We start from the raw sequence: 12,441 nt of genomic DNA, 5'->3' as shown, positions 1-12,441 counted from the left end.
AAAGTCCCTTTCCATGGACATTCCGGGATTCCAAGGAGGTCACTAAGCACCAGGTTGAGACAATTGCTTGGGAACCATGGAAAGAGCAGGTAACTTCCTAGTTTGGGGCATTAAAAGCCCAGATCAGTGGACTTCCAACACATTTGCTCCAACACATCCCATCCCTAAGAAAGCCTTTTTGCATCTCTTTGACGCATTGACTTCAGAATTACATAAGGACCTAAAAGGCAGAGTCTGGTTATTTTTATGTTCAAATAATTTAGTAAAGGTGAGAATTAGAACTCCAGATCCTCTGACTCCCGGCTTGTTGCTTTTTTCTCCAAAATCAGGAAGCACATTCCTTTTGCTCCTCAGTTAATTATCTTCTAGGCTATAATTTCACTCAATGCAGTTCTGATGCCATGAACTTGAAAAACAAACAAACACCAATAGGCCTTTGGAGCTCCTACAAGTTTGGAGAATGGAGTTGGCGTGAGTGCTAGGGAAGAAACATTTCCTGAGCAGGGAGAGGGAAGGGGAGGGCCTATTCTGCATGACCTTATACTTCTAAACCGAGATGATCCCCACACATTGATGGGGTGTAGCCCGGGTGACTCATTTGTCCACATATGTCAAGGGATTCAGAAAAGAGACTGAGTAGAGGCCGCCACCCTGAGATCAAAACGCGGCCTGTGGGAGCCACCCCCTTGGGGCCGTGGCCAAGTGGAGACTCCAGAGGGACAACTTGCAGTTCCCCTCATCTGCTCCAGAGGTGTTTGCTCCATGGACCCGGGCATGTCTGGCATCTTGGAAGCTAAGGCGCTGAAATGGAAACCCTCTCCTCACTCTCCCACTTTCAAGTATTTAATAGCTCCTTGCTCTCCAGTGAAGTTTGCATCGAACACTCCCTGTGGCACAGAATGGCAAACTCTATGTGCCTCGACCTCCTTTTCCAGTTTTCTCTCACTAATCCCTTACATGTACTCTGTGTTCCAGCCAATTTGTACTCCTCTATTCCCCGAACACATCTTGTACTTTTTGTCCAGATGCCTTTGTTCCTGCAGCTCAGCTCATTCCACCTGCAACGCACCTTCTCCCTCTGTCAAAACTCTGCAAAATCTTCAGAGCTCAGTTCTAATGCTACTTTCCAACCCCCACTCCCCCCAAAGTGGTTTCTGATGCTCCAAAGAGGACGTGAGCTCTGTTATCATCTTCCACTACCTGGTAATAATGTAGGAATTTATGCACATTATTGCCCTTCTACATTATAGACCCTTTAAAGACAGGAACTAATAAATATTTGTTGAATTTTATGAATTTAATGTTTCATTCTACTTGGCACTCTTAGACCTATGGGCAATGTTGTTTGGGAGCTGATGGCAGAGGCAGATTTTCTGAATAAATAAAAGCCAGGTAATAGGGATGGGAGATGGTATTTAAACATATTGTTGGTTTAAAAAATAGAAAAATTAATACCTGAAAGTGCTGTAAACTGGTGACTAACAAATGTAAAATTAATACCAGCTAATGAAACTTATAACCTCCTTCTGCCACCCAGATATTAAAAAATCCATGACTTATTTTTATGCAAAATTTCCTGCTGATAAGTATCAACTCTAGCCATCTAGGTGAATAGTCGAGTATCATTTCTAATAAGTCAGTGGCTCCTGTCAAGAGTTGTGACCAATTAGAAGTCACCCGATGAGGAGGTGGCTGCTGGTGTTGCCAAGCAACAGCCAAGCTGGGAGGCACATTTAGATGCTCTTTTAGATTTAACCAGCGGCAAGTCGGAGTGACATTATGATTCTGGCAAAGGAAAGCCAAATTATAACCCAGGATGGGGTACCCATGATGAGGAGTATGTTTTCTTTTAAATGCAAATGGAAAAGGAACATTCTAACCAGAATTTAAACAGTCCATTATTATACTGATTTTAATTAGGAGATTAGGTGTCAGTGGAATACAACTGTGTTGCAGGATAATGGTCTCTTGCTGCTAGATAAATACCCAGACATTCTGGAAAATGGGCAACTGGTCAGGCAGGGACAATGTATTTTTGGACTCCGAAGTATTTATTACCACAGCCACACTTGCTTATAATGACTTTCATTTTTATTGTTTGGAAGGATTAAGAAATAAAAGCAAATATTAAAAATAGACCGTTGGAGGCCTCGTGCAGCTGAGAGAAAGCTGCGTGCTCCAGCATTATTGGAAGACTGGGTTCTGTTTTAGAAGCCCTTGTGCGTGATTGTCGGAAGAGTTTACAAGGAAAATTTAAAGGCCAAACTAAACCGTGCCGGTGACTGTAACTCGGCAAAGACTTTCGCCCTGAAATGTCACAGCTTTGCATTTACTCATAAGCTGACTATATCAACTTAAATTTTTTTAAATTGTAGTCATTCTTGAATAATATGTCTTCGTCAAGGCAGGAAAGGCCTAGAGGGAATAATAACCACATCTGCCTCCGCCTTTAAGAATCATACATTATTGACTGTGCCTTCCTGACAGGAAACATCTGGATGAAAGTGAAAAATTAAGCATCGAGCTGGATTCTCAGTGACTGTGAGAGAGCCAGCCTTCCCTGTTGGTCTGACCTTCCTGTAACTGAGTCCCCATGCACAGAGATAGGATTGGCTCATTTGCTCTTGAGAGACACACACCCAGCCTTAGGTTCTCAAGTATGAAGCTGTCAGGTCTGTTAGATCTGCTCAGTGGGTCACCATCAGCTTAGTTATCTGGGTGAATGAGGAAATGTCCATCACTGCTGTTGGGGTTTGAGGACTGAGAAGACACAAGCCGCCATGTTGGGTGGGATCCATGGTCTATCCAATTTGGAACTTGGTCTCTGCTAGAGGCACTTGACAATGGAGTTCCCCACAGAGTCTCCCTCCAAAGACGTAGTGCCCAATGGCCTCATTTCTCTCAACAGCTGACTATGACATTAATTACCCATGTTTTCACCTACTGAAAACTTATTCGAGCCCCAAATAAACAAAGTTAAACAGATTTCTTCACTGCAGTTCTCTCCCAAGGCTTCAATATGCTAAGCTACACAGTGAATCACTAAGAAGATGGTTTGCAATATTTTACCAAATTGTATGATCACGGAACCTTTTCGATCCTCGATGATTTCACATTCTTTTCCTTGGTAGCAATTCATAGACTGAAGTTCATCATCATATAAGTACAGTTTAGATGCTTTTCTCCTAAACGTATTATTTTATTCTTCCTTACACTGAAGGTCAGCTGCCACTTTTATACTGATTTACACAATCTTAGAAGAGTCTTAGAAACTTATTCCAATTGATTTAATATTTTTCAAATCAGAAGAGCTTAGAGGAATATACAAATGTATAGATTTTATGGTGTTCTCCCTCTTTCAGATGAATTAGAAAATTTAAAAATAAAAGTTGTGCTAACCTGGGTCCCCAGGGAATCCCATTATTTATATGCTTCCCTTAGAGAAGAATTAATTTAGCTTCAGTTTTGTTTCCTGAAATTAAATCTATTTACTTTCTGACCCACAATAAAGTTTTACACAACCCCAGGGTTACAGACTAATAGTGTTTGGTAAAGACTCTAGTGAAAGACTGTAAAAATCTAAATAAATCTACCAATTGCCTCTTCTAAAAAATCAATCCTTTAGGGAATGGGGTGAAAACTCTGGCAGGTTAATCTGGCAAAATTTTCCCCGATATAAAAGTCAGTTGTTTTCCCAGCAATTGTCAGCCATCTTTTAATATAAACCCCAATAACTTGTCTGTCACTGGACTCAGCTTCTTCCGGAATCAGGGATGCATCAATCAAATTGTCACTCGTTCTCTATCTCTCTGTATTATCCCTGGTAAGACTTAAGACAAAAACCAATTTTATTTGAAATAAAAATGTGGATTCATAATATAATGCTGGTTTTAAAGTAACTTTCAAGCATTATTGACCAAGGCAGCCTAACAGCCACACAAACAAAGCCAGTGCCATCCAGATCTTTTGAATATTAAAGATGCTTACAGACCCAGGTGGTCAAGGACTTGGGCTGCCAAGGTGCTAAAAGAAAAAAGCCTTAGAATTCCAAGGGAAAACAAATTTTTATTTCAAGAATAAATTCTGAAGGTTGATAATAGAAGCCCAAAAGCTACTTACAATTTCAAAAAGGACTGGAGGCATTGATATTTCAAAGCTATTTCCAGGAAAACTGACTCAGGCGCCCGCAACCAAGGGGCATGCAGGCTCCTGTGGGTTCTCCGAGCTCCCCCGGCTCGGCCTCCTCCACCCCACGTCACTGTGTGCCTCATTCTCCCCTTTGTGTCTTTGTGACCTGCTTTTTCTATTTCTATATGTGTATACTTGTGACTCTCTAAAGAAAAAGCCAACAGTTAGCCGCCTCCTCTTATGTAATGTTTCCTTGTCAAAATTATTTCCCTTTTATGTTTCTTTTATCTTAGTCTTAGCATATATCCTTACGTAGAAGCCTTCCTGGTTCTTTGGTTCTTCATCCATCCATCCATCCATCATCCATCCATTCATTCAGCAAATCATTACTGAGTGCCTAGTGCCGTATAGTTAACAAGAATTTTGTATTTCCTCTGTCTAAAACCTGTTTCCATACCTCAGTTGGTTCCAAACTTAGGCAGAAATTAGAGGAGTGTTGCTTCTGACCTCCCTCGGCTTCCTCAGGGACCCCACTTGCCCCACTTCCCTTCTCCCCCAACTCCAGACAGCCCCCGGGACTGTCCTAGGAGCCTCGGAACAGCGAGTGAAAATCGCGTGGAGGTAAGAGAGGCGAACAGAGAGGTTAGGAGTATTCTGGAGTTGGATTCTAACCTTTACTCTGTTGCTTACTAGCTGTGTGACATGGGACGCATTACTTAATCTCTCCGTGCCTCAGTTTTCTCATTTGTGAAAGGAGAGCAATAATAATAGTATTCCCCTCACAGGAATGTGGTGAAGATTAAATGTGTTAATACAAATGGGAAGCCCTTGGAGTAGTCCCTGACACAGAGTAGGAGCTGTGGGGTGTCAGTTGGTGCTGTAAGCCCAGCTCACCCTCGGCCCTCAAGTACCAAAGGCTACTTGTGGAAACGTGAATCAAAACCTCGTGGAAGGATCACTGGTTTCTGAGTGGATGGGATTAATGATGAAGTGTGGGACCTCTCCTCTTCTGGGGGACTTCAGAAGATTTATAGGAATTAAGCAAGACTGTATGGGGGAGCGTCTTGAGTTTAAGCTAAGTGTAGCTTTCACGTATTGAACTCAAGACAGGCCACTCTGAGCCCAGGCATTCTGGAACAGCTAGACATGGTGGATGGCTCTGGAAGGCACACTGGGAATCTGGGACTCAAACGGAAGCAGTCCCTTAACCACTTCACATCAGGAGGGCTCAAGTGCCCACTCCTGGGTTGTTCGAGAATTCCGAACAGACAGCAAAGCCAGACCAGCAACTGAGGCGTCATCAGTGAGGATCAAGGTGTGGGAGAGCTCGGCAGGGAGGCAAACAGCAGGTTTTATTTGTACAGCTGGTGGAGAAGGGAGGGCCACTGGGTGGGGGAAGGAGAGCGCCCAGGGCCTTAAAGAGCTTCTTGTGGATGAAGCTCTTTCCTCTGAATCAGCTGCAAAGATTAACCTGGGCTTGCCTGCCCACCTAGAGTTCTGCCAGGAAGATCCCTTTACTCCTCCCCAGTAACCCACAGCCATCTCTTCCCTGTTCCAGGCTTGACTCACAGCTTGCCTTAGTTTCAAGCTGTTCTCTGGTTCCTTGCTATGTAAAGGGTGCTTCACTGTTCAGAAGCATCCTCATCACCTGTGAGGTCGTCAGAAATGCAGAATCTCAGGCCCTACCCCAGACCTGCTGAATCGGAATCTGCATTTTAACAAGATCCCCTGGTGATTGTTATACATGAAACGATGAGAGGAGCCCCTCCAGTTTCTCTTGGGTGCCCCCAATGACTCAGGTAGAGTATCAGGACAGAGAGGGAATGCCATAGTGGTTGCTGACTCACAGGTGATTCCTGGCAGCTGGGGATGTAGGAGGCTGGAGAAAGGGAAGACACTCCAATACAGTATCCTATGCTTTATGCATAACAGAGAGGTTCGAAGCCCTCTACGGGCAGGGCATTTTGAGGTGCCACTTGCGTTAGTGACGCAATGTGAACCAGCCCTCCATCACAATTTGGAGAGAAGAAACCTGCTCCTTCAGGAAGACGGTCTGCATTTCTTGTGTCTTACCTCATTCAGCTTTTCAGGACTCAAAGCGGAAGTCAGGACGCTTCTGACCTCTTCCCATCTTTTGTCACGTAAAAACAGGATGCTGTTGGCTACCGGCTGGGACTCCAAACCCAATGCCTGGTGGAAAGTGACAAGCAGAGGGTTAAGACAGAGGAGAGCTACAGCCAGCTTTTTTTTTTTTTTTTTAAGATTGGCACCTGGGCTAACAACTGTTGCCAATCTTCCTTTTTTTTTTTAAGGATTGGCACCTGGGCTAACAACTGTTGCCAATCTTTTTTTTTTTTCTGCTTTATCTCCCCAACCCCACCCTGTACACAGTTGTATATCTTAGTTGCAGGTCCTTCTAGTTGTGGGATGTGGGACCCCACCTCAACGTGTCCTGACGAGTGGTGCCATGTCTGCGCCCAGGATCTGAACCCTGGGCCGCCGCAGCAGAGCGCGCGAACTTAACCACTCAGCCACGGAGCCGGCCCCCAAAAGCCAGCTTGATGGCAATATAGGTCCATGACAAACACTCTGATTAAAGTCCACCAATAACCAGCGAATTAGGAGGTTTCTCTCGCAAGGACGCAGAAGAAAAATGTAATGGCTCATGGGTACTGATCTAAAGATTCATGGCTGAGGACCCAGAGGGAGCAGGTGGGTAAGCTCTGCTGGCCCGGTTCTACCCTGTTACAATGTGGTCACCACTGTATAAATAACTCAGCAGCTTCTGTGTGTTCTGCAGCCCCTCTACTGAGTGAGGGTTCCCCGAGGACCCAACAGCAGGCTTCTGGGTGTGGGCTAGGCTTGCCTGGGCTGGAGCTTCACGTCTGAACTTTGTAGCAAGAGGTTTTGTGTGGCTGGACGGGTCAGGTTGGTCCGGGAGCTAACAGACTATGTGTCTGGGTCCTTGGTGTGTGTGTGGGGGGGGGGGGGTGGGGTGGCAGAAAAGGGGGAGAGTCGGGGCGGAGGGGTAGGGGGACAAAGGAGAGTCCTTCGGAAGCATATCCCAACAAAGCTGCTTCCAGGAGAACTCCTGTCAGGATCTTTCTGTGTTCTTCCATTCATTTATTCATTCATTTTTCTCATTCAACAAACATTTGCTGAATGTCTAATATATGCTATGTAGTGTTGAATAAAGAAGACATTGCTTTGGGCTGCATGGAGTTGATGGCTGATGGGGAAGCAGACAGTAAGCTCATAAACTAGCAAATAGATATCATTACTGTTCATGAGAAAGTGCATGTGTTATGAAGGAAGAAATAGGGAGAAGTGAGACAATGATAGGGGACTAAATGGTCAGGAAGCATCTCTGAGGAGGAGATATTCAAGCTGAGTCTGGAAGACTGCAAAGGATGAGGTCTCCTCATCTCTTCTTCTCTGGCCATTCTGTTCCTTTCTGAAAGCAGCTACTCCCACCAAGAGGTCAAAACTGGGGCCCCACAGCTGGTGGGAGCACCCCCAGCCCCAGGGCTGCAGGGTGTGGGGAGGCAGGGAGGTTGGAGCACCAAGCACCCTTCAGAACCACCTGTGATGTACGGTTTCGCTATTTCTTTTCACTGCTTTAATTATAGTTGAAACATGAAGCCAGCCATCATAATTCAAAAGCCTTGTAAAAATTCCTATTTAGAGGAAAATTATAATTTTCTGATAAAATATGAACACTCAAAATAAGCTATAAAACATAACTGCAAAGTATCTACGGGGGATTTAATTATATATTACAACCAAGTTGCTGGGATATTTTTCTGCAGAGGAGTACTTCTCTATATATAGAAAGAAATGCTTTAAGAGTGCCATGGTCACTATATAGAATTGTAGTTTTATGGAATTTTTGGAACATAACCCATTTGTTTAGGTTCCAGAATCAAAGGAGGAAATCATACATTATGTATATTTTATACTCGCAAACACCCTGTCTTAATGCCATGCTATGTGTAATAAAGCATTTCACTCCAAGGAAAGCTGGGTGATGGTTTATGGGGTTCTGATGACACAGAATAAATTAGAGGTAGGAGCAAAGATTGGCTGGATTTTGTATCTGTCCTTCAGACCTAACTATTGGATCCCCAATATTTTTTATCTTGCATCTGGAGGATGAATCTAGCCTTCCATGCAATACGTCAGCAGTGCCCTCAGATGTCCCCCTCACCAACCTGCCATGACAGTGCTCTCCCTTCAGCCTCCAACTTCCACTAGAATTCTCCATTTTTTACGGGAAAATTTGAGGGGCATTGGGTAAAATAATGTTTTCCTTTCTAGATGGTTTAAGAGAGAGAGCAGCAAATTGGTCATTTCCGAAGAGCAGTCGGATGGTGAGAGAACATGACATAATATCATAGAAAATAGTTGTCAGATTTCAGAATGTTTTGCTGGGAAGAGAAGACTTGGAAGATCAGATAATGGCACTAGTATGTGCTCAAAAAATATTTATCGAATGCGTTACGTGGAAGAGGGAATTAGGGTGTTTTTGTGACCCTGAGGGGTAGAACTGGGGTCAATAGTGGAAGCTACAGGGAGAAGTCTAGCTCATCGAAAGGAGAACTTTCCAGAGTCAAAAGTCAGAATTGTTCAAAGATAAAATAACCTGCCTTGAGTGATGAGCTCCCCATCGCTGGAGACCATACCCCACTTCTTGGAAATTCTGCACAGGAGACTTGGGCACCCAGGGGGTTTGGTCTAAATGTCCTTCAAGAACTCTTCCAACCCTGGGACTTTGTCTCCAGGAGACTACTCCAGGTATTTTTTTTATTAATTTGTCTACACATATATCTATTTTTAGATTGTGGCGAAATACACATAAAATTTACTATCTTAGCCATTTTTAAGTGTACACTTCGGTAGTATTAAGTACATTCACATTGTTGTGCAGCCATCACCACTGTCCATCCACAAAACTCTTTTTCTGTCCCCAAATTGAAGCTTTGTGCCTATCGGTTACTCCCTGCTCCCCCTCCCCCAGCCCTGTCCACACATAATAATGGATTAGATTCACTGAGTGATGCCTTGGAAGGTACAGATGGCTCTCCTCTGAAGGACAGAGGGACGGGACTGGGAAATTTGATGGGGGCCGGACTGTGGGTGTTGGGGCAGGAAGGGAACACTGGTCCCTGGAAGGAAGAGCCAAGGAAACAGGGCTTTACTGGTCAGACTCTGGTCAGCCTAGCCCTGTGTCCCGAGTCTCAGAAAAGGGACCTCCAATCACTCTCGGGCTGGGGGGTTCCAGACTGCCATAGCCAGTCATGAAATCAGTGTAATGGGTGGTAATCAGCACTAAAGAAAGAAAAGAAAGAGAAACAAGAAATAGAATGGAGTAGAAAATACAGAAGAGTGTTTCACAAAGTTAGAGTAAGTATTTTGTTCTTAAATTTTTGTTCAAGATAGTGGTGCGTTTGTTAGAAAGAGAGTGTGTATGTCAGTGTGTATGTGTGAGTGGATGAGAGGGTGTGTGAGAGTGAGAGCACGTGTGTGTGTGTGTGTGCATGAGAGAGGATGTGTGTGAGAGCATATGTGTGTCTTCTGTGTCATGATGTGAAATGTTTCTCACTATAGGCTACAGTCAAAAAAGTTTGAAAAACCTATTCTAATGCACACCCCAAACCTAGGAGTCATCCTCTCACTCAACTAAGATCCTGTCCATCACAGTGTTAGCAAGCTGTGAACATTTATTGAGCAGCCACTGTGTGTCAGGCACAATGCTGGCACTGAAACCATCAAGACAAAGAATGGAATCCTTGCCCTTAAGGAGCTCACAGTTGACTTGGAGGGCTGGAATGGGGTGGTTTACAACCAACATTTGTTGATCTTACGACTAACAAAGTGCCTTTCACATTAGTCCATTAATTTTTTGATAACTCTTCAGTAAGTAGGAAGCACTGTCCCGATAAGCAGTGATGGTTCAGGAGCAATCTCGTGGCTCCCCTGCTAAGCTTCCCTTGGACAGTTGAACATGTCTGTCTTTTCAATTAAGATCGCTTAAAATAGAATCTAACTTCTTATTAGACTAGCTAAGCATAAACTTTAAACTTCGAAGAATTATACAATCCTGAGGAGCAAGTTATTAAAGAAAACCAATACCTCGGCATTCTGTGCTCACATGAAGACAGCAACCATTTACTAGGTGTTTATCACGGGCGAAACCAGTGATTCTCTGCTGACCTGGTGGAGCCACATAGAACCACTGACTCTTCCCAGGGTGCTGCAAAAGGCATGCAGAGCATTTTTGTGATAACTGAGTATGCATGTTGTTATGAAAAAGGCATAAGAGGCATAAAAGAATATGAAGCCGTGGCCAAGAAAAGTTTTCTTGTGTCCTGGAACATGCGAGAGTGTTGACTCAAGAGCTGTCTGATCTCTATGATGCCTTGGCAGGGCAGTTAAGTTCTCCTCAAACAGCCACACAGAACTGCAGGTAAGAGGTCTACAGAGAGAGGTGCTTTTAAAAACTCTGAGAGACGCTGTTATAAATCGGTGGTCATGATGTGAGGATTGCCGAGTATGTCAAGTAGGCTGCAAAAATATTAATATCAGAAAGTATGCCGTGATCACAAAAAGGCCAAGACCGCTGTTGCAAGCTAGCTTTCTGATTCTCACTCAACCTTGCACACAGGAGGAAGCTCCAGGCACCACCTGTCTCCCCCCTCACCTGGGTGTGTGAAATGTCCGGCACTGCCCCTCGTTGTATTCTAATCAATGAAAACTCTAGAATTCTATCACTTGGATAACCCCAAATTCTATACTTGAGGACATATGCTATTTTCAGCATATAACTATTGCTCTCTGGTTGTACAAAGATTTCAACCAAGCAGGGCTTATATTTTGGTGTTTTGAAAGAGTAAAATTGTTCTGTCCCCACTGGAAAATTTCCACCCATTCACCTTTGCGCTTAGAAGATGATCATAAAAATCATACAATCTTCCCTTCCCCTCCCAAGTAAGGTGGTGTGGTGTGTCCGTAGCTCAAGGAGCTGGCTCAGGGGGCCCATGGGGGCTAAACCCAGCTCAGGCTCCGTCTGCCAACTCGGCATCAGCTGGTGGAAGGGGGGCCTCTTCTGATTTGGTCAGAGGCGTGCAATGTGCTCTGGCAGCTCTGCCTGAGAGAGTGCCCAGCAGTTTACCCAAGGAGGAAGGAAGCACAGGCTTGGAACTGTGCTTCCATCTCAGCGTGCCTGACAGCGTGGGTCCTTCCTTACGGGGAAGGGTGTCATGGGGCCTGGTTAAATCTTCTGGAGAAAATCTTCAACAGCTCTCAGCAGAGTTTCTTGCCAGAAGCAACGGTCAGGAGGGACAAAGGTGTCCCTGATATAGCGCCTGTCACTCTTAGGAGAAGAAATTCTCCTGAAGGGCCCTAAGAGGGAGCCTTGCATCTGAAGCTGAAAATGGCTCTCTGGGATGCTGGTGGGACTCCATGGTTTACCTGTTGGCACCGACTGCCACCTGAACTGGGAACCACGTGGTCAGCTAGTCTGGCACTCATATTTTACACAAGAGGAGATTCAGGCTCAGAGAAGTTCAAGGACTGGCTCAAGTTACACAGCTAGTAAAAGGGAGCAAATCTGGAATCTGGTTTCATTTCTTTAAATTTAAGCCAAGTGCCTTTCCCACACTGCTGGGCTATGACTTAAAAGAGGGAGAAGATGGAAATGGAAAGGGTGTTATAAAAAGGAGATGAGAAGGAGAGCTGTCACTTGACTTCCACGGAATGCTCAGGATTACAAGCATTAAGAGACCAGAATTGCTTCTATGGCTCATTTACTGTCCTGTCCTCAAAATTCTAGCGGTTAATCTCCTAGTTGACACACCTATTTCCACTTCAGCCACCACAAGAGTTAGGGAGAGGAGGTATAAATATAAGAACAAGATTTTACTTATTTTTTAAAAAAAAATATAAAGATGGCTTCCTGCTGAACCAAGGGTCTAGGAAGACACAAAATATGAAATCATTTTCAACAAGATTTTGAAGTTTAAAACAGTTCTGCCTGGCATTGACAGAAGAACGTCTGGGCAGTCAGATCAATACCACTTAGCGCTATTCGTGCTTTCCTAAGGCTTCCCGAGGCCTCCGGTGCCTTTCGAGATGTTAGAGTTCAAACTTACCTACAATGTTGAAAACGGGAAGCGAGGTTTTTGTACAGATCAAATGCACTTCCTGGGATCTGGCTTTTTTAGGACCAGCCAATATCCAGACGTGGGAAAAGTAGGTGAAAGAAGAGCCTGCGGGGGGCTGGTATCCCACTGTCCTGTCACCCGGGGACTGCCC

At 44.4% G+C, this 12,441-nt stretch overlaps 1 protein-coding gene across 4 annotated transcripts in view; it reads right to left on the bottom strand.

The window, feature by feature from the left end:
- Positions 1-12,441, bottom strand: part of TBXAS1 (thromboxane A synthase 1) — a 161,643-nt gene that overhangs the window by 81,552 nt on the left and 67,650 nt on the right. For all 4 annotated transcript variants that reach the window (XM_014859250.3, XM_070514549.1, XM_070514552.1 and 1 more), the window contains one exon: positions 6,202-6,318. In XM_014859250.3, coding sequence (XP_014714736.2) covers positions 6,202-6,318 — 117 coding nt within the window. The remainder of the gene's footprint in view (positions 1-6,201; positions 6,319-12,441) is intronic.

Source organism: Equus asinus, chromosome 1 (assembly GCF_041296235.1).
Source record: "Equus asinus isolate D_3611 breed Donkey chromosome 1, EquAss-T2T_v2, whole genome shotgun sequence".
NCBI classification, from domain to species: domain Eukaryota; kingdom Metazoa; phylum Chordata; class Mammalia; order Perissodactyla; family Equidae; genus Equus; species Equus asinus.
Note: the sequence above shows the minus strand (reverse complement) of the source record. Positions and strands in the feature narration are given on the sequence as shown.